The 23,292-nt window shown below is 39.1% G+C and overlaps 1 protein-coding gene across 2 annotated transcripts; it reads right to left on the reverse strand.

Moving 5' to 3' along the window:
- Positions 1-1,676: 1,676 nt before the first annotated feature.
- Positions 1,677-22,396, reverse strand: ZNF658 (zinc finger protein 658). 2 transcript variants are annotated; one of them, XM_003941146.4, is made up of 5 exons: positions 22,309-22,396; positions 19,529-19,587; positions 14,659-14,785; positions 14,273-14,368; positions 1,677-5,745 (listed from the first exon to the last, which is right to left on the reverse strand). In XM_003941146.4, exons 2-5 carry the CDS (start codon positions 19,541-19,543, stop codon positions 2,801-2,803), a joined length of 3,183 nt encoding a protein of 1,060 aa, XP_003941195.1. In that variant the 5' UTR covers positions 19,544-19,587; positions 22,309-22,396; the 3' UTR covers positions 1,677-2,800. The 2 variants fall into 2 exon arrangements, with proteins under 2 accessions (XP_003941195.1, XP_074251606.1); XM_074395505.1 differs by lacking the exon at positions 22,309-22,396 and having other exon boundaries at positions 19,529-22,292.
- Between the last annotated feature and the right edge of the window lie 896 nt (positions 22,397-23,292).

Genomic DNA, 23,292 nt, shown 5'->3' on the forward strand with positions numbered 1-23,292 from the left:
CTAATCCCAGCACTTTGGGAGGCCGGGGCGGGTGGATCACGAGGTCAAGAGATCGAGACCATCCTGGTCAACATGGTGAAACCCCGTCTCTACTAAAAATACAAAAAATTAGCTGGGCATGGTGGCGCGTGCCTGTAATCCCAGATACTCAGGAGGCTGAGGCAGGAGAATTGCCTGAACCCAGGAGGCGGAGGTTGCGGTGAGCCGAGATCACGCCATTGCACTCCAGCCTGGGTAACAAGAGTGAAACTCCGTCTCAAAAAAAAAAAAAATGTTATCAATGTTTCGTAGTTATAAAAACATACCAGAGTAATATGTTAATGGGGAAAGGGGATGAGGAGTATATGCAAACTATCATTGTAATTTTTCTGTAAATATAGTCACAAATTAATTTTTTTTAAATGAGTATGCCTTTTTGTCTATAGTTTTCTGAAAATTAAGCATGTAGAAAGACATGCTTTTGGCCCTCATTTCCCTTGGGCACTGAGCAGTAAGCTCAAATAGCATCATGGTGTCAGAGACGAAGAAAAAAGAAGAAAACATATTTCCCTAAGAGATGGCACCTTTCTGCCAAGAACGGTAAGTATCTGAGGAAGGTTAAGCAGTGCCAGGGCCAGTCGCAGACCAACTCCTTCATCATCCTTCCCTTTTTCATGAGCTGCCCAAAGCTCATGTGTCTTCCCTCAGTATCTGAGTCCTCGTCCAAAGGTGGGCTCTTAATCATGGCTCATTTTTGCAGCGATGCCACTCATTTAACTGTTAACAACAGTGTCAAGGAAACATTCGTCCTCTAACTAATTCTAAAGTTGCCATCATCCTCCCGCACACTATCCTTCCTCAATATAACATAGGATGGGAATTAGAGACATTTTTCTCAGATCAACTGATTTACTACTGTCTTCATGTTCAACCTACCAGATCAAACCTGCAGAAAGCAACATGCTCAGGGCTGAGAGAAATTGTTTCTGGTCTAGGTTTTAAAAATGATTTTGTCTACTTCTTTTTCTGTGCTCATCAAACCATAGGCTAAAATGATGGCACATTAACTAAATGCTTTCTTGACTAAAATTATGTCACACTGTATTGTCTTACTGAAAGTGTCTGCTCTTTTGTACCAGGACTGTCCTTCTGGGACCAAGTAGCCCTTTCATTCTGATTCAAACCTGCTGTCTTCATTTGGCAGAAATACCACTGGTTTGCAATGCAGTATGAATAGGCATCATGATGTTGGAGGTAAATATTCCAAACAGGATGCCAAGACTATATGCATACGGTGGAGGAGAGGACACACTTACTTTATAATTGCTCTGTGGAAAATGAAACAGTAGAGTGGGATAAAATAAAAGAAAAAAAAAAAAAGTAAAAATCACCCTGCCCCACTCCCATCCCCCTGGTTTAACACACATACACACAAGGTGGTTGGGGAAATCTCAATGATCTCCAAGGTCCTAGTAAAACTAGGCAAGACTACTTTTAGGACTAGACTAATTAATATACAGCCATAGCAGGCAGGCCAAAATTTAACAGCATCAAGTTTAGGGAAGCCATCAGAGGATACAGTCACTCAGAAAAGGAAGTAGACAGGCCCCGTGCAGGTTTGGCCCTTTGTGCCCACTAGAACTCACCAGTGAGTTTACATAACGTTTATATACAGACTCAAAGATGTTCCACATAGCTCAGACTATTCACATTTATTCGTATTCTCCACAGAATTCAAATTATTCCATTTTAACTTCACATTCTACAGTGAGTTTGTCTACAGGTAAATATTCTTATATATGTTCTATAAAATTTTTGATATTACAAAACAAAAGCTTTGGTAAGTCAGTTCTAGGTGAATATTTTATTTCCAATCCTAAAACTGGCATATATCCTCAGAAAAAAAAATACCTAGGAAAAATGTCATTTATTCAAAATATGAAATTTTATTATAATTATTTGATGTTTAATGCAATTCAACTTTGTGAAGGCTTTTGTGCTTTTCCCTAAAATTTCTGATTTTTAATGAAGGCTCCTGATCATAGTGGATGTTGGTAAGTTTTCTTATTCATGTGAAGTCTCTGATGCACAATAAACTGATTAGTTTTTCTAAAACTGATTATATTCCTAAGGTTTCATCTCCGTTTTACAAAAGTTTACGCTGAACTATGTGCATTTAACTAATAAGCCAAACTTGTAAGAGCTGAACATACTATAAATTTAATTCTTACTTTAAAATAACAAAAACAAAACCCTGGTGAAGACCCAGAAGTGAACTCTGTTCCAGTTTTCCAGATTCTAGCTTCCTTTAACTGTGCTCTATGGTTTTCAACACACGGGACCCAAATCTGCTGCACAAATAGCCTCCAATCCATCAATCCATCTTATCCACCAGGAAAACTGTGAGGTGTTTTTAAGGGCCAAGATTAAATGTAATATGTATCATTAGCAGCACATTCCATGGTCAGTCCTACCTGGATGAATGGCATACTGGGATTTTTCAACAAGCTATGAGCCTAATGGAAAAAGAAATAAGGAAAACTAGTTTCCAGCCCATGTGACATGAATTTCTGTGACATGAATTTCTGTACTGCATGTTATGTAGTAAGGCAGGTGTCCCCAAACTATGGCCCGCGGGCCACCTGCAGCCCCCTGAGGCCATTTATCCGGCCCCCCACTGCACTTCAGGAAGGGGCACCTCTTTCATTGGTGGTCAGTGAGAGGAGCACAGTATGTGGCGGCCCTCCAACGGTCTGAGGGACAGTGAACTGGCCCCATGTGTAAAAAGTTTGGGGACGCCTGTAGTAAGGTATGAGTTCCTTCAAGACATCCCAAATTCATTACATGCTAGGGTTTTCTCTCTAGTATGCATTCTGGTGTGATGTACTCTAAGAGCTGCCTTACGGACAAAAGTTTTCCCACATTCACCACATTCATAGGGTTTCTCCCCTGTGTGAATTCTCTGGTGTACTCTGAGAGTTGAATTTTGGGCAAAAGCCTTCCCACATTCATTACACTCATAGGGCTTCTCCCCTGTGTGAATTCTCTGGTGTGCACAAAGGTGTGATTTCTGGGAGAACATTTTCCCACAGTCATGACATTCATAGGATTTCTCCCCTGTGTGAATTCTTTGATGTACTCTGAGGGTTGAATTATGGGCAAATGGCTTCCCACATACATTACATTCGTAAGGTTTCTCCCCTGTATGAACTCTCTGATGTGCACTAACATACGACTTCTCAGAGAAGGTTTTGCCACATTCACTACATTCATAGGGTTTCTCCCCTGAGCGAGTTCTAAGATGTGCTCTGAGATGCGACGTCTTGGAGAAGGTCTTCCCACATTCATTACATTCATAGGGTTTCTCCCCTGTGTGAATTCTATGATGTGCCCTGAGGGCTGAATTATCAGCAAACGTTTTCCCACATTCATTACATTCATAGGGTTTTTCCCCAGTATGAATTCTCTGATGTGCACAGAGGTGTGTTCTTTGGGAGAAAGTTTTCCCACATTCATTACATTCATAGGGTTTCTCCCCTGTGTGAATTCTTTGATGCACTATGAGGGCTGCCTTATACACAAAAGTTTTCCCACATATGTTACATTCATAGGGTTTTTCCCCTGTGTGAATTCTCTCATGTCCACTGAGGTATGATTTCTGGGAGAACGTTTTCCCACACTTGCTACATTCATAGGGTTTCTCCCCGGTGTGAATTCTCCGATGTGTACTGAGGCGTGTCTTCTGGAAAAAGGTTTTCCCACATTCGTTACATTCATAGAGCTTCTCCCCTGTGTGGATGTTCTGATGTGCTCTAAGGGCTGAATTATGGGCAAATGTTTTCTCACATTCATTACATTCATAGGGTTTTGCCCCTGTGTGAATTCTCTGATGTATTTTGAGGGCTGAATTATGGGCAAAAGTTTTCTCACAGTCATTACATTCATAGGGTTTTCTACCTGTGTGAATCCTCTGATGTGCCCTCAGGGCTGAATTGTAGGTGAAAGATCTCCCACATTCATTACATTCATAGGGTTTCTCCCCTGTATGAATTCTCTGATGTGCCTTGAGAACAGAAATATGGGCAAAAGACCTTCCACATTCATGACATTCATAAGGTTTCTCCCCCGTGTGAATTCTATGATGTGCTCTGAGGGATGAATTATGGGCAAAAGTTTTTTCACAGTCACTGCATTCATAGGGCTTCTCACCTGTATGAATTCTTTGATGTGCTCTCAGGGCTGAGTTATAGGTAAAAGATTTCCCACAGTCATTACATTCATAGGGTTTCTCCCCTATATGAACTCTCTGATGTACACTGAGGTGTGTCTTGTGAGAGAAAGTTTTCTCACATTCAACACATTCATAGGGTTTTTCACCTGTGTGAATTCTCTGATGTGCTCTGAGATGTGATGTCTTGGAGTAAGTTTTCCCACATTCAATACATTCATAGGGTTTTTCCCCAATGAGAATTCTCTGATGTCCTTTGAGATGTGATGTCTTCCCATATTCACTGCCATCACAGAGTTTCATCTCTGCATCTGTTTTCTGGTGTCCTATGAGGGGTGACTTGTAAGCTCTCCCATAGCCGTTGTTATCACAAAGTTTCTCTTTTACATGAATTCTCAAATGTTTACTGAGGTTTGAATTCTGACAGAAAGTTTTCCCACATTCATTACATTCATAAAGTTTCAATCCCATATAAGTTCCAGGATGCTGAATAGAGTGTGAACTTGAAGAAAAGGATGTCCCAAATTCCTCATATTGGTAAGGTTTCTCTCCTGAATGGGTCCTCTGATGCTTAATGAGGTGTGCTTTCTGGTAAAAGGATTTTCTGCATTTCCCATGTTCATCAGAAAGGTGGAATTTCTCTCCTGTGTGAATTCTCTGATGTTCTGTTAAGTCTAATTTCTGGTAGAGGGCATTTGAACATTCATTATATTCACTAAATTTATCTCCAGTTTGTGTTTTCTGATGTACTACCTGGGCCAAATTCTGGCTAAAATTTTCTTTACATTTATTGCTTTCAAAAGCACTCTGTCCTGAAATAGTTCTCTGAGATTGAGTGAGGGGTAATCTCCTACTGAAATTAATCCCCCTTTCATTACCTTCATAGTGTGTCATAGCCATGTCAATTTTATTGTATTCAACAATGGTGGTTTTGTCACAGGATGTCCCATATTCATTAAGATCAGAGCATTTTCCCCTTGTGTCAGTTCTCATGTAGTTAAATAAAGTGGTTTTATCAAAGTTTTTTCTAAATTCATCATCCTTACAGGACTCTTCTCCTGTTGGAAAATTCTCAGGTGTAATACAAATTGTCTTATCATAGAAATCTTGTCCAGATCCATCACATTCAAAAGATCCCTCCAACATTTGAAATTTCCAGTGCTGATCTTTCTTATAACTGCAAGTTTTCACATTTTTACCATGTTCATAAGATTCTTCTCCAGGATGAGCTTTCTCACACTTAATATCAAGCTGCAATTTCTCATATACATTTATGTATTTAGCCTTCTTTCTTGAATATTTTCCTTCACTTATAATTACTTCAGAGGCAACTGGCAAATTCATTCTATGTGAGTCACATTTACAGGGTATTTTTTCAAAAAACTCTGGAGCTATTTCCAGATCAAATGTTTTTTCTAAAACTTTCTGTCCTTCTTTATGCAATGTTTCATCAGCATCATCAATGAATATCTCTTTCCACAGAGGTTTTTCTTGTTTTTCCCAGATCCCTTCAATGTGATTATCAACTTTAAAATGTCCTAAAATGAGAAAAATTGAAACATACTATAAATCTTACATTTCTCATGGAGAAAAACTTATACTCACATTTTGGTTTGGGTTTTTGAGACAGGGTATTGCTCTGTCACCCAGACTGGAGTGCAGTGGTAACAGCATATAGCTCACTGTAGCCTTGAACTCCTAGGCTCAAGCAATCCTCCCACTTCAGCCTCCCTACTAGGTGGGAGTACAGAGGTATGCCACCATGCTCAGCTAATTACATTTTTTTTTATGTAGTAGAGACGGAATCTTGCTATGTTGCCCTGGCTGATCTTAAACTCCTGAGCTCAAGTGATCCTCCCACCTTGACCTCCCAAAGTGCTGGAATTACAGGCATGAGCCACTGTGCCCAGTCCATGTTTTGTTATGTATTTTATCCTATTGTTTCTGCCATGTTTCCAAAGATTAAATAATTCATGCACACAGACAGATTCTCTCCTCAGCTATGCTGTTTATAAAGAGGAATTATTTCTAGGGCCAGTCAAGGTAGAGTAGCCCTTTTCTTCTCATGTCTTCCCTCTTACAATTAAAAATCCCTGGGCAAAAAACAAATATACAAATACACAAAGACTACAAAATGGAAAGAAAGTAGACTTTGGGACTTAAGAAATGACATAGTGAGAATTCCCAGGCTATTCTATATACTAGATGGGTGCTGTAGAAACCTGAAATCCTGCACTGACAGGCACAGACACAAAGAAAAGCCTGCTCCTTCCAGCTAGAGGTCTGAGAAAATGGTAGTCTAACAAAAGAGGAAACACTTTTGATATATCTCATGCTCAGGCCAAACCAAAACGATACACTCCTGGTGGTTCCATGGAGGCTGAGCAGGGAGCTAATTTTCCCCTGCCATAGATACAGGGGATCTGCATGCTCCCATATGTTTTCTTCCATGAGCCATGAAGAATCCTGAGAAAGTTCCATTCTAGGGATACGCTAGGAGATTGTAACAGCAGCCACTGCCAAAATTCTTCCTAGAACCAAATTTTTATCTTATTTATAAAACAAATGTCTTAATCTGAAAGGGCAAGAATAACAAATAAGTTGTTTTAGGGCACTGACGTGAACTCATAGCAGCTACGGGAAGGAAAGAAGAAAAAAAAAAGTGCAGAAATAAGAGCAGAGGCAGGAATACATAGTAGGCCCAATAATCAAGCAGAAGAGGTAAGATAAAGTAGCACTTGAGATAACTACGCCTTTAAACCTGAAGACAGGATGCATTCAGTAGCTGAATTTGTGTTCTTCTCAAACGCACATGGAAAATCATCAAAACAGACTACATTCTGGGCTGTAAGACAAATCTTCACAAACATAGAAGAAAGAAATTACACAGAGGATGATCTTGAGCCACAGAAAAATTATACCAGAAATCAGTAAACATAATTTTATTTGAAGAAATACAAAAGAACTGTAAGTTATACATTCCTAATTAACCTGTGGATGAAAGAAGAATTCTCAAATGAGATATTTTGAAGTGAATGAAAACAAAACAACACAAGAATAGAGAAATCTGTGGATGCAGTTAAAGCAGTACACAGAGATAAATTTCAGGAGTAAATTTTTTATATTTGACAAGAAAGATCTCCAGTCAGATGCTTGTTTCCCCTTTAAGAAACTAGACAAAGAGAGGACAATAAATTGAAAGAAAGTAGAAGGATGAAAAAGAATGAATCAAACTAAAAGCTTAAATATTTAAAGTTTTTTTAAATTATAAAAGCCATCAGAGAGAGAGAGGAAAAAAAAAGAAGACACAAATTATCAATACCAAAAATGCAAGACAGGACTAACTACTAACACAGCAGACATTCAAGAGATAATAAAACAACATTAACAATAACTCTGTGTTAGTTCGGGCTACTACAGCAAATTGCCACAGACAACTAAACTTTTGTTTTTCTCAGTTCAGGAGACTGGAAGTCCGAGATTAGGGTCCCAGCATGACTATTCTTGTGAAGGCTTCTGAGTTACAGACTACTCACTTCTTGTTACATCCTTACATGGTGAAAAGTGAATTACCTAGTTCTGTTATCTTTTTGTAAGGGCATTCCAATCTCTCTTTTTCTTTTCTTTTTTTTTAACTATAAAAGCAAATGAACTTTATTTGGATAATCTAAGTGGAAAGAAAGGTAGGTGAATGTGTACTGTAACCAGAAAGGGCATATTCTATGTCAAATTTAAAACATTATGGCAGAATAATCTAAAAGACATTTATTTCTAAAGGAGCTGTCAGTGAAAAGAAAAGGATATTTATGACAACGTAACATATTAACTTGATTCATTATAATGGTGGATATGTTAATCCTGTGTCTAATTTGCTCAAATTTTAACTATGTTTTCATATGTAAATAAGGCTGAAATCTTTCTGTATATGCGTGTGTGTGTGCATGTGTCTGAATGCATGTCTGTCTGTGTGTGCCGTTCCAAATAACAACTCCAGGACCAAATGGTTTTAACTAGTGAATTGTATCAAACATCCAAGGAAGAAATAATACCAATCCTACACAATGTCTTCCAGAAAATAAAAGAGGGAATATTTTCCAAATCATTTTGTAGGGCCTGCCTCATCTTCATGCCAAGATTAGGCAAAGACTCTTCAAGAAAAGAAACCTTCAGACCAATATCTGCCATAACATAAATGCAAAAATGCCCCTAAAAGTCCATAGAAATAAATAAATATAAATAAAAAATCAGTGAAATCTGCCTCAAAAATGACAAACAGTTGCCACATTGCAATACAGTTACTATAGTTTTTATACTACATTTTAGGTCAATGTAATATCTTATCAGAGATCTGAAGAATTAAAACCACACAACATATCAATGTCAAAAATTTTAACAAAATTCAAAATTGATTTATTGACTTAATAAAAGGAATCTACAAAATGCCTATAACTAACATGATGTTCAAGAGAGATGGAATGTTTTCCCTCTAAGATCGGGAAAAAGACAAGGATGCCTACTACCAGTACCTTTACACAAGATTGCACTGGAAGGACCAGCCAGTGCAATAAGGCAAGAATAAAAACACAAAGATACAGAGTAAATTTACAAAGAAAATCATTTAAAATCTAAAAAGCTCCTTGAACTAGTAACTGTTTTTAGCAAGGGCAGAATCTAAGGCCAATATACAAATCTATGCCTATAAACACACAATGATGAATTGGAATTTGAAATCAGAGAAACAATATTTATCACAGTACCAAAACAAAATTAAAAACAAAAATTAAACAAGCCTTTTCATCTTTGTTCTAAAAACTAAAAGATATTAATGAAAGAAATCAAAGGAACAGTAAATAAATCAGTGGAGACATTTTGTATATGGACTGGAAGACACAATTGTTAAGATGTCAGTGCTTTTTTTTTTGAGACGGAGTTTCACTCTCGTTACCCAGGCTGGAGTGCAATGGTGCGATCTCAGCTCTCCGCAACCTCCGCCTCCTGGGTTCAGGCAATTCTCCTGCCTCAGCCTCCTGAGTAGCTGGGATTACAGGCATGCGCCACCATGCCCAGCTAATTTTTTGTATTTTTAGTAGAGACGAGGTTTCACTATGTTGACCAGGATGGCCTCGATCTCTTGACCTCGTGATCCACCTGCCTTGGCCTCCCAAAGTGCTGGGATTACAGGCGTGAGCCACCGTGCCTGGCTTAAGATGTCAGTGCTCTTTAATTTGCACTATAGATTCAATGGCACACCAGTTTAAATGCCAACATGTTTCCTTTGTAAAGATCATGAAACACATTTAAAAATTTATACAGAAGATGAAAACTGGAGTACTTGATTTCAAAACTTAATAAGCTAGAGTAATCACGTTAATGTGCTATTGGCATAAGGACAGACACATACGTGAATGAAAAGAAATAGAAACTACAGAAATAGACCCACAAATATACAGCCATCTGTTTTCTAAGAAAGGTGGAAATGCTATTCAGTGGAGAAGTAACAATCTTTCAAAAAGTAATGCTAGAATAACTAGACTCCCTGTTCAAAAAAAAATTAAACTTGACACATAACTCATACTTTCTATAGAATTTAACACAAAATGGATTATCAACTAAGTGTAAAAAGTGAAGCTGTAAAATTTCTAGAAGAAAATAGGATTCCTAAATCTGTTATTTTGAGTTTCAAAGTTTCTAGATAGGGTAACAAAAGCAGGATCTGTAAAACAAAATTAGTAAGTTGGACTTTACCAAAATTAATTATTCAGTTTTAGTGAGCCTCCTCTAAAGTTATACTAGCAGGAGTGAGATGCAGCATCATTGCCTGACACGTGGGGATGGAAGTCCAGTTCTCCACTGATTTCTGCTGACACCCTGGAGGTGGAAGAGGAGGCTTCTACTTTTTTTTTTTTTTTTTTTTTTTTTTTTGAGATGGAGTCTTGTTCGTCGCCCAGGCTGGAGTGCAATGGTGTGATGTCGACTAACTGCAATCTCCGCCTCCCAGGTTCAAGCGATCCTCCTGCCTCAGCCTCCAGAGTAGCTGGGATTACAGGTGCCTGCCACCATGCCTGTCTAATTTTTGTACTTTTAGTAGAGACAGGATTTCACCATGTTGGCCAGGCTGTTCTCAAACTCCTCACCTCAGGTGATCCGCCTCGACCTCCCAAACTGCTGGGATTACAGGTGTGAGCCATTACGCCTGGCCAAGGATTCTACATTATCCCTGGGCATGGGTGAGACATCAGGAGCCCCACAAGGACTCTGATGACACTAACCACAATGTATTTCATCAGGTGCCAAGACCCCTAGTGCATCTTCATTCTTCTTTCCACCCTTGAAAAGTACTTCACTTTATTATACTCCTCTACAAATATTGCACTTTTTTTTTTTTTTGAGACAGAGTCTCATCCTGTTGCCCAGGCTGGAGTGCAGTAGTGGCTCACCATAACCTCCACCTCCTGGGTTCAAGCAATTTTCGTGCCTCGGCCTCCTGATTAGCTGGGATTATAGGTGTGAGCCACCATGACTGGCTAATTTTTTTTGTATTTTTAGTAGAGACAGGGTTTTGCCATATTGGCTAGGCTGGTATCAAACTCCTGGCCTCAAGTGATCCGCCTGCCTCAGCCTCCCAAAGTGCTGTGATTACAAGTGTGAGCCACTGTGCCTAGCTACACATCGCATTCTTTACAAACTGAAGATCTGTCGAAACCCTGAGTTGGGCAAGTCTGTTGGCACCATTTTTCCAACAGCATGTGCTTACTTTGTGTCTGTCCCAGCCATTTTTAGCAATCAAATATTTTAATTAAAGCATGAATACTGTTTTTTAGACACGTTATTGCACAATGAAAAGACTATAGTATAAACATAACTTATATATGCCCTAGAAAAACAAACAATTGTGTGTAACTTGCTTTATTGTGATAATTTGCTTCATTGTAGTGGTCTGGAACAGAAACTGCAATCTCTCTAAAGCATGACTATATATCCAGATATTTAGCTACACTTAGTGGGTAGAGTAGAAAGGGATACGTTTACTTGATCCTTCCCATGGTTAATGCATTCTGTATTTTATTAAATCCTTCCCTAAGAAGAGTCATTAACCTATTCTGTATCATCTTCTACAGTATTTCTACTTTTGCTTTGATAATTAGGTCTTTAAGCCAATTGGATTTGACTTATTGCTTTGATCTATATGGATACCTCAAGATCCTTTTCCCATTGTTCTCCAGTGTCACCTAAGACCAATTGTCTATCAGGTGTATGTTTTCTCATTATCTTTCTACTCTGTTTCACTAATTCACTAAACCATCGCACCCCCTGCTCCATGCTACTTAGCTGCTCAGGGCTTTGCATAGTATCTCGTAGAGCAGCAAGCAAATCACTCTGCTTTATGAATGGGATTTTGTTTGGTATAGCATTACATCTTTACAAACGTACTCCTACTTGAATTCATCATATACGTGTTGCTTCTCTTTTATCTTTGATGGGGTTAGCTAAAGTTTCATTCATTTTATTTTAATTGTAAGAAACATTTAGTTTTCCATTTTACTAATTTCCAATTTCACTTTTAAATTCTTCTGCTTTCACTACTGTATTTTTGATGCCATTCTTGCTTAATTTATTAATGAGACTACAAACTTCCTTCTGTCCACTACTTTAGCTATCTCCGATGGTTTCTATCTTGTGGTTACAATTATTTCATGAAGGAAATCAAATCCAAAATTGCATTACACTTTTTCATATATTGTTTAAAAGAGATACTTTAAAAATTTTTCAGGAGGATTGATTTCATTTTATTATTAATTTCTAGATTTGCCAAACTAGGTTCAGAGAATACTGTTTGTGCTTATTCTAATTTGTTGGATTTACTGAGGTTTTCTCTTTAGACTAATAGTATACTCTCATTATTTTATCATTATTCCATTTAAACATTAAAGTTTTGTTTTTTGCATTAGCATACATATACACAAATGTATAGTTCACTTTAATACAAATGTAATTTATATCCTTTCTAGGCATATTTATTTAATGTCCATTGTACCTATTGTTTGTTAAATCAGATGAGGCATATTATAATGTCCTAATTCTAATGAGTTTTAAGTTCTTAGAACTCCATTATTTTATGTTTTAGTAACATTGATATCATGTTATTTGGTGCAGTCATTCAAATCCTTTAAAAGTTTTCATTTCTCTGTGCTCTTGAAGCAGAGCTTTTTCTACTTTAATGTATTTGTTGCCTGAATTCAGATCTGAATAATACAGAACATGAAACCTACATTATTTTATCTTTATTGACTCAACAACTTTACCAATCTTTTATAATTATCTTTCTATGTTACTTATTTAGGGATATCTCTTTTAGACAATCAACATGATCCAATAATTTACATTTTAGTGACTCAGCAACATGCTTGATCTAAATTATGTCAATCTTTATGTGATGCTATTTGTTGGTTATGGCTTCACAAGAAAAACTTTAAGTGTGCTTCACTTCAAATAATTAAGATGATCTCACTTTCTTATTCTAAAAATTATATTGAAAACTATAACTTTTTAGGATTCCTGGAATCATTTATTAGTACAAAGGCTAACAGGCATATAAAAAGATGCCTGGTATCATTAGTCACCAGGGAAATTGTTGTCTCATCTTTCCCAAATTCTTACCTTGAAGCCCTACCCACAGTTTAAGTGTATTTGCAGACGAGGTCTTCACGGAGGCAATCAAGGTAAAAAGGAGGTCATAGGGAAGGGCCCTAATCCAGTAGTATCTTTATAAGAAGAGGAAAAACAACAGAATATTCTCTCTCTCCCACTGCATGTGCACAGAGGAAAGGCCACATGAAAACACAGCAAGAAAGTGGCTGTCTTCAAGCCAGGAAGAGAGGCTTCCCTAGAAACCAACTTCTTAGCACTTTTATCTTGGACTTCCAGCCTCCAGAATCACAAGAATTTCTGTTGTTTAAGCTTCGCAGTCTATGGTATTTATTATAATAGCCCTAGCTGACTCATACAGAAATGTAAAGCAAAACCACAGTGAGATACTGCTTCATAACCACTGGGTGGCCAGAATCAAAAAGTCAAATAACAGCGAGTATTGGTGAGGATGTGGAGAAATCAGAATCCCCGTATTCTGCTGCTAGTAATGGAAAATGGCACATTTAGAACAACAGTCTGGTGGTTCCTCAAACAGATAAAGACACAGATACCATATGACCCAGCAGTTTCACTCCTAGGGACAGACACTTAAGAAATAAAAACAACTGTCCATGCAAAAATTTGTAAATAAATGTTTATATTACCATTATTTGTAGGTAGAATCCCAAATATCTACTAAAGAATGGACTAACAGGTGGCATATCTACACAACAGAACATGTGGCCATAAAAAGAATGAAACATGTATTCTGTAACTAGTCATAAATATTATGCTAAAGAAAACAAACCAAACACAAAAGACCACATATTATAGATGATTCCATTTATATAAAAATGTCCAAAATAGGCAGATCTATAGAGACAGAAGTAGACTGGTGGTTACCTAGAGCTGCAGAAGGGGATAGGAGAGTGATAACTAAAGGGTACAGGTTGCTTTGAGGTGATGAAAATTAACTAGTGATGTTTGCATATACAGTCACCCTCTGGTATCCATGGGGAACTGGTTCCAGGACGCTCTTGAATACCAAAATCTGCAAATGCCCAAGTCCTTGATGCAAAATGACATAGTATTTGTATATAACCTATGCACATCCTCAGGTATACTTTAAATCATCACCACGTTAATTATGCTACCTAATACAATGTAAATACCATGTAAATAATTGTTATACTGTATTGTTCAGGGAATAATGGCAGGAAAAAAAGATCTACACATGATGAATGGAGGTGCAGTATTTCCTGCCTGAATAGTTTTGATCTGCAGTTGCTTGAAGTCACTGCACTGTACACTTTAAATGCGTGAACTGTATGAGATGTGAATTATATCTCAATAAAACTGTTTAAAAAAACTTTCAAAGTTGCTCTCTCTCTCAAGTCTATCTAGCCCAGAGGGCTCCTTCTGTTAACATCCACTCACCTGGGTACCTCTGCTTCAGGAATTCATCTTCTAAGGACCATGGCTCTTCTCCTTGCTCCAACTGGGAGATCACCTTGGGTTTGGTAATGCAATATCCTATAAACAAAATAATTGAAGGTATACATGGACCAGATCCACGAGCTTTTGGGTTTCCAAAGTTGAAAAAAAGATATGGCAGCAAAGCATTAACTGAGAGTATTCATTTTTAGTTTTTATTGGGAAAGTAATAACACGTTTCTTTTGTTTCTGTAAAGGTTTCAACTACTTCAGACCTTTTAATCCAAAGCCTATAAACTCTTGAATCTCTATAAAGGGTCTGTGTGTTTTGATAATTTTTAAAAGGGAACATATATTCTAGAGAGAGCCCCACGGTAAGCTGTGCTCACCCACTGAGATGAGGTGGCTGTAGTTCTCCAGCATCACATCTCTGTAGAGGGTCCACTCGACAGGGCCCAGGCGCTGCCACTCCTCCTGAGTGAATTCCACAGCCACGTCCTGGAATGACACTGATGCCTGTAACAACATTTATAACACGAAATGTCACGACGGTTTGTTCAAAGGTTCAGAATTAGGTGACACAGAAAATATCTTTGAGAGCTACTACTTTGAGGCTCTAAAATGAATGGTTATAAAGGCCTATTTTTGACCCAATATTATCTTTTTCTTTTTCTTGGTAGCAATATTTATTTTTGACCCAATATTATCTTAACATGTTATTTAATGAAAACATTTTTAACTTGCCATAATTTAGCTATTTACATTTATGAATTCTAGGTTTTAAGACAAAAAGGAAGTCAGCGTAAAACAACTTCCTACAGCTTCCTTCCAACCACCTCCTTCCTTCTTCCACATCTCTGCAGATTATCCAGGGTAGTCTCTAGGACATTCACACCCTCCCTGGACATCATCGCTGTAAATACTGGGGGCTAAGGAAGAGATATATGTGAGGTCTGGAGATACCCCGACCAAACTTATGTATCAACAAACGTATACAAATATACAAGCATAAAGCACATGAAGAGCAGAGAACAGCTACAAAATAGTTGGAACCAAAGAGACCAGTGTAAGAGAACACTTCCTACACAGAAGTCCCAGCAATGGATGTAAGAAAAGGGATGTAATCACAGAAGAGAAGCTACAACCATTTAATAACTACTTTCCTGTACAGCTACTCCATCTAGCTGTATGAGCAGCTCCTTTTAAAAAATTTTTGCTTTTAACTGACAGACAAGTATTTCAAATTATATCTCACTTACACGTGGAATCTAAAAAGTTCAAACTCATAGATGTTGAGAGTAGACTGTTGGTTACCAGAGGCTGGAGGTGAGGGGCGAGGAATGGGGAGGCCCTGGTCAAAGGGCACAAAGTTTCAGTTAGAGAGGAATAGTTTTTGAGATATTGCACAGGATGATGACTAGTGTGAATAATAATGTGTATTTCAAAATGAGCAGCTGCTTGGTGGTGCCAAAACTGGCATTTGAGAAACAAGAAAAAATGTGTTAGAAAATTCAGTGAGAGTTCTGTTCATGTTGGTACACCGCTAGAACTATTCCTTTGACCAGGACACACGATTTTAGAGCACATAAGGGAAGATGGGGATGAAGACAAGCGTTTATGAGTCACTAGCAATTCAGGTGGTAAGTGACGTTAGCAAAGACAGACAGATGGCTTCTTGAGCACATAGGGATTGAAGAAAGAAAAGAACCAAAAACAATACCTGAGGAACCACAAAGCAGAAAAAGTATAGACCACAAAGCCAGAGATGTTTTCTGAAATATAAGAACAGAATCAGGAGGGGGCAGAGTCTTAGAAATTGAGAAAAGAGAAACTTTCCACAACAAAAAGACTTCAAATCAAATCAGCAAGTGATGACAGATACTAAAGTAGAGATCCAAGAAAATTCCTTCTTCCACAAAAGCAATGAAGAACCGACAAAAGCTGCAGAATCCACTTTTTCAGAACTCTAGAAGCTACCAAAGGCTTACAGCAATCTGCAGAACATTGATATCAGAAAAACAGCTGCATCACAGTAGGAACAACGATCTTGGGTCATTTCAACCTGCCCTATCTCCTACCCTCTTGCTCCAACTTGGCATTAGCTTTAAGAAATGTCTGAAGCAACAAGGGGAATCTAGCAGCCTGGTATCCACTGGATGAGGCAGACTGGGTCGCAGGTCAGCCAAAGCCTCATTCCCAGAAAATGCTCATTATCTGACCAAATCTGTGGTTCCCCGGAAGAACTCACTTGCAAGGCTTATTGTCTGAATTAACTCACAGTTCCCCAGTGTGAAAAGCCTTATCCTTGAAGGCGTTTGCCAGAAACATTCAAAGGCAATTGTTTAACTTAGCAGCTACCTGAGGCTGTGGATAACACCTGACACAGATAATAATCTAATCAAAAACCTTTATTAGAAAGGAAAAACTGGGAAATGGAATGTTCGGAAAGCTTTTGAAAAGCGTCTACAGATTCTAGAGACTCTAGAAGGTCTCCTACATGCATAGTGCTGAGCATATGCCCAGGACTGTGAATATGCTCAGGAAAGATGTGAGAAGGTCCTACACTGTCACCCTGGGTAACCCTGAGGTTTAGGGTGAACAGGAAGTGAAGGCTAACATGGAGTTATAAATTGCCTGGATGACTGTTAAAGGAATGCACTAGCACCCAGGAGGCTCTTTGGCAAAGACTGAGAGACTTACTTAAGGTTTCAGGCATCTGAGAAAATTTCTGCAGACTTCTGCAGCCACACATGATAATAAACACAGGCTCTACTGAATCAATTTAAAAGTCGCCAAATTTCAACAACAATCCCAGCAAATCAAGAAAGTTTTCTAGAGCTGCCATCTTATTTTATTTAAAATGTATAGTTTTCAATTTAAAAAAATGCAAAACAAGAAAAGAAAAAACCAAGTAAGACTCATATGCAGGAAAAACGTACAATCAACAGAAACTGCTCATGAGGAAGCAGGCATTGGACTTACTAGACAATGACTTTAAATCAACTATTTTACATACAGTCAGAGACTTAGAGGAAATGATATATGAGGAGTAAAAGAAAGTATTAGAATAACATCTCATCCAATAAAGGATATCAATAGATAGAAACTATAAAAAGGAACCAAATAGAAACTCTAAAGATGAAAAGTACAAAACTAAAACATTTTACCAAAGAAAAACTGTTAAACAGTAGGTGTGAGTAGGTGGAAGAATGGAACAACTGGACAGCATGCCCACTGAGATTATGCAGTGAGAAACAAAGAAAAATAACAAGAAATTAACTGTTGGACAGCATCAAGCTTACCAATACATGCCAAATAGACTAACAGGGTAGAGATAGAAAGGGTCTAAAATAGTATGAGACTAATGGCTAAGAAACCCCCAAATCGGATGAAAATGATAAATCTACACATCCAAAATGCTTCACATACTTTAAGTAGGATACACTTGGAGAAAGAAATCCACACTGGCTGGGGGTGGTGGCTCACGTCTGTAATATCAGCACTCTGGGAGGCTGAGGCAGGCGGATCACTTGAGGTCAAGAGTTCGAGACCAGCCTGGCCAACATGGCAAAACCCCACCTCTATTAAAAATACAAAAATTAGGCAGGCATGGTGGTGAAAGTCTGTAATCCCAGCTATTCAGGAGGCTGAGCCACAAGAATCACTTGAACCTGGGAGGTGGATGTTACAGTGAGTCAAGATCGTGCCACTGCACTCAAGCCTGGGTGACAGAGCAAGAGACTGTGGATAGAGGGAGAGAGAGAGAGAGAGAGAGAGAGAGAAATCCACACCTGGACATGAGAGTCAGAATGTTAAAAAAATAAAGAGAGAGAGAATCGTGATAGCCATAACAGAGAAACAATTCATCATGTTAAGGGCTGATTTTTAATGAGAAACTATAAAGGACAGAGGGCAATGAGATGACATATTCAAAGTGCTGAAACAAAAACTGTCAACCAGTAATCTCTATATCCAGGAAAAATGGAGATATTATAATCTTGCCACATAAACAAAACCTGAGAGAATTCATCACAGGCAAGACTGCCTGTAAGAAATAATAAAGGAAGTGGTTCAGCAAAACTATAGAGACAGAGGAGCAGGTTACTGGTTGCTTGGGGTTCATAAGGAATGGAGTACTAGTTATAGTGCACACAGCTTCATTCTGAGGCAAGAAAAATGGTCTAAAATTGACTGTGGTGATATTAGCACATTATCTCAGAATATACTAAAAATAAAATTACAGAATTCTACACTTCAAATGGGTAAATGGTAAGATATGTGAATTGAATCTCAAAAAAGGGATTTTAAAAAAAGACAAAACAAGGGAAGACAAAATCATCTGGAGACAACAGAGAAGACTAAAGGCCAGGAGAGAAACTGAGGCTGAGCCAAATGAAAGGACAAGGAAGGCGGCTCCATGAAGACATCAGCAGGGGAAGGACAGGAGAGTGGAGGGTATCAGTAACAGGGAAATGTTCCAGGACAGAGTAAGATGTTCAGCAAAGTGCTTCGGAAAAGCCAAGCAAGGAAAGGAAAAGACCACACCCACTGGATTTGATTATCCTCTGGGTAGGGACACTGGAGTTCTCAGGCAAGTTGGAGAAAACCCTAGACATCCTATGGAGATTTGACATTAAATACTAAGTGAGAAAATACCTGAAAGAGAACAAAATTCTGGACTGCCTGCTGAGCAACCTGAATATCATCGTACTTAAAATATCTATGGAGAGTGATGTTAAAAATATTCAGTTGATTCATTAGAAAAATATTAAATTCAATCCCTGCATTGGAGTTGCATTGGAGTTCTTGAAAAACAATACTGAATGTGTTCAAATTTAGCATTATAGTTTCTACTTCTATTGAAGAAGAAATAATATGCCGTTATTTGGCAATTTATTAACTAAGTCACCTACTTGAAGAATAAATACATTTCATTATCTTTATTTTTATATTCCATGATAAATCAGTTTGCTTTATCCTTCTCATCAATGTAAACCTTTAAGCATTGTCTGTCTGACACTCCACTATGGCTGTCAATAACCTCAGAAATAAATGTGAAGCACAATTTTATAAATTTGTAGTATCAGAGGATCTGTATCTCTCCACATGCCACTTTGCTCTGCTATTCACCTGCATTTCTACATCTTCTGTGAACGTGTCTGATCCATTTCTCTTTCTACTTTTCCATGTTAACGTACAGACACATAAACTCTTAAAAATCAATTGCAAAACTAACTGGTTTTTAAAAACCAAACTCACCTGAGACATGTTCATTTTCTGTTGCTCCTGGAAGAGTGCAGAGAACTGTGGAGGTTCAGCTGGGGAGGAGGAAAGATCAATGGGGTCATGAGAGATCTGGTCTGCCTCACACTGCCTACAGAAATGGTCCGTGACATAAAATGGTTCAACCTGGCAATGGTTTTACTACGACATAATCCCATTGTAATTAAGGAGCATGTAATCCTATTCATGTGCCTAAAAAAAAATTTCATCACTCTCACTTGGAGAAAGGGATTCCCAATGCAGAATGTCCTTCTGACTCTTGAAAAGGGACAAGGGCCAATCAAAGATAGCAACACCTGAACATGTGCACTTCTGACAGGATTACGTGTGCTTAGCCTTGCATTTTCACCAAGTAAAGTTATACTGTTTTTTGTTGATTTACTAATAATTATGTTGATTTATTAACAATTATGTTCCCTTTTGGACTAACAGAAAAGTAAAAATAAAACAAAGGACTAAACAAATTCAGGTACACAGAAGTGAAGCTGTTTACCTTCATTAAAACTAATGTCAAAAAACTACCCAGCCGGGCATGGTGGCTCACGCCTATAATTCCAGCAATTTGGGAGCCCAAGGCAGGTGAACTGCTGGAGGCCAGGAGTTCGAGACCAGCCTGGCCAACATGGCAAAATCCTGTCTCTACTAAAAAGAGAAAACATACAAAACAAATTTAAAAATAATTTTTTAAAAAAGGAACTACTCAGGCTAATTTATTAATCCAGTTCTTACTGTCTTTATACCCAGAGTTAGAGTTTCCACAGAAAAAATAAAGATGGGATGTTTTATGCAAGGAATTTCAGGCCCAATATTTTTGGGCTTCCAATACAGGAAACTCTTCCTCCCCTACCAGGAAAGAGGGAGAATTGGTATTACTCTAAATGCCACACGTGGTGATGAACACGGTGCGAGAGTGACTCAGAACGTGGAAGAAGTGAAGGGATAATGGAGGAAAATGGGCTGCTGTTTGGGATCTGGACAGCTGATTACATCTTCCCTGGATATCATGACCTAACCAGCCCTCAAGTAAAGCGTCTTTTTCCACTCAGCTTGACAGTCACTCATCCCTCTCAACTGCAGGGAATCACCTTCTGCAAGTTAGTCCACAGCAAAGTCACACATTTTGGGATGGCTTCTGGATGTGGTGACATCACTAAATCTGACTCATACAAGGAATCAAGAATGCTTCTAGGGAAGCAATCAGGACTTGCTCCTTTCTAGAATCTTGTGCCTCTGCTCTGAAGCTCTAGAAGAGGTCTCCTCCATCAAACGGGCTATTGTTCTATCGCAGTGGTCCCTAGGACTCCCTCTTTATTGCCTCGTAGGAGCTGCTTTGCTCCAGAGGGGCTGGAACTTGGGCCTGAGAAACTCACTTTACTTGAAACCTTCACCTAATACCCTAAACCTGACTCTTGAGATTCACTAAAAATGTGCTATTCAGCACTGCACCCATCAGCCACATACAGCCATTGCACACCTGAAGTTTGGCCAGTGCCATAAGCTGAATATTTAGGATGCAATGAGTTAAGTAAAATAAAGCAGTAAAATTGATTTTGCCTGCCTCTTTACTGTAGCTACTGCAAAATTCTGAACTCTTTTTTTTTTTTTTTTGAAACAAGAGTCTCGCCTGGTCGACAGAGCAAGATTCTGTCTCAAAAAAAGAATTTTGCAGTGGTGCAATCTCGGCTCACTGAAGCCTCTGCCTCCCCTGGGTTCAAATGATTCTCGTGCCTCAGCCTCCCAAGTAGCTGGGCTTACAGGTGTGCACAACCACGCCTGGCTAATTTTTGTATTTTTGTAGAGACAGGGTTTTGTCATGATGGCCAGGCTGGTCTCGAACTTCTGGCCTCAAGGGATTCACCGGCCTCAGCCTCCCAAAGTGCCGGGATTACAGGTGTGACCCACCGTGCCTGGTCAAAAATTATTAATTATATTTGTGTTTTACCTTATCTTTCTACTGGATGAGACAGCACTAGAGTATCAATCTGTGCCTTTGCAGAGAGAGACAGTGGGAACAGTACAAGAGGTATCAGGAGCCTCAACCTGAATCAGAGGTCCTGCAGAGACCCGACAGATCGCAGGATGTATTTACCACTTGGTGAGATTCTGTCCACATTCACTTCACAATCATCTACGCAGATCTAGTGACAGGCCACTCTGCAAAAGCACTCTGAAGGCTTTAGGCCAGTACTGGCAAGCCTGGGTTTCAGACAGACGGCATATTAGAACAGGACAGGAGTCACATCTCTTGGCATTTGCACCTCACCTCACTCACCTACTAGTGTGTGCCTCGGGGTACCCACCTCCATGAACTTCCGTCCATTTTTTAAAAAATGGCACGTTTATACCAAGGAGGGTCGTTGTGAAGGTTAAGTGAAATACCAAACGATGAGAACAAGTGTCTCACAATTCTGAGAGCAGGTTACATTTCACACAGTGAGTATTACAGAAACTTGACAAAATGCTTCACAGGTGACAACTTATTTAATTCTCAGAATAGGAACACTAGTTACTAGCAATCTCCTGTTTGCCGTCAACCTTACCCATGCACATTCCCCTTCTCGCGCCCGCAGCTCCGCGGGGCCGGGCAGCCCCCACAACTGCAGACAGGACTCGGCCCGGGCCCGCGACCCGGGCAGGGGAGGAGAGGGAGAACCAGCCTGGGGACTCCCGAGGCTGCCTACTGCTGTCCACTGCACACGAGCCCGCCCGTCCCCAAGTCCCCGGGCAGCGCGGAGCCCGGTCACCGGCGCTCTCACCCCAGGTGCGCAGCCTCGGCTCCCGCGCAGACCTAAGAACCCCGACACCTTGTCTCTTTCAGGCCTGGGAAACCGGACAACAGGCGGCGAGGCTGGGTTTACGCATGCGCAGAGGGAGGGCTTCCCGAAGTGCTACGCGGTAGGCGCATAACATTGAAAACTGCAATTCCCATAAGCCCATGCGCCTGAAGGAAATATTATAATTTTTTCTATTTCTTTGACCCGCTGGGAGGGACCCTTGGAGCCCAGGCAGAGTTTCCCAAAATTCCCTGAGGTTGTCAGCATGACCACAAACGGCGATGCATAGTTCTAGATACGATCTTGGTTGGAGAAAAAAAGCAGCTGCAACAGACATTAACAATTGGGGAAACATGAGTTTCGACAGGAAATTAGAAATATTAAGAAAAATTACCGTTACTTTGAGAATAATATCTAGACAATGTAGGACATTGCTCTTATATTTAAAAGATACGTACGGAAACATTTACAATTGTATGTTTGTAGTTTAATTGAAGTACTTTAAAAATGATCTCAAAACAATGAGAGAAAGCAAATATAGTAAAAAGTGAAGAATTGTTAAATATGTATAATACCGTGCAGATGATGCTCATTTTACTATTTTCTACTATTCTGAAGGTCTGATTTTTTTTTTTCCATACTCAGTAAAAGACGTGTGGGAGAGTGCGGTGCAAGGGGAGTGGAGAGACTTTACTACCCCTTCAAAAGTATGCCTTTAAATTCTAAACTGCCAAGTAAAGTGAAAGTACATAAAAATAGCTTTACGAATAAGGTTGTGAAATAGAACAAATACTACAAAACATACAAGAGTAACATCTGTGATCAACAGGGTTTATAGGGGTTGGAGGAGGAAACTAGCTGTTCAAAATACGTATGTAATGCGTGAAAACACATGCAACCCAAAATATGAAAATGATTATTATACCAACCTTGCATTTGCATGAGAGAACCTTCCTTGAGATGTGT

This window comes from Saimiri boliviensis, chromosome 2, assembly GCF_048565385.1.
Source record: "Saimiri boliviensis isolate mSaiBol1 chromosome 2, mSaiBol1.pri, whole genome shotgun sequence".
NCBI classification, from domain to species: domain Eukaryota; kingdom Metazoa; phylum Chordata; class Mammalia; order Primates; family Cebidae; genus Saimiri; species Saimiri boliviensis.

Excerpts from the sequence above, each read along its gene's own strand:
- ZNF658 (XM_003941146.4), bottom strand. Across the intron at positions 14,369-14,658 it reads CAGCCACCTCATCTCAGTGG|GATATTGCATTACCAAACCC; the intron begins GTGAGCACAGCT and ends TTTTGTTTATAG. Across the intron at positions 5,746-14,272 it reads CCTGAAGCAGAGGTACCCAG|GACATTTTAAAGTTGATAAT; the intron begins GTGAGTGGATGT and ends TTCTCATTTTAG.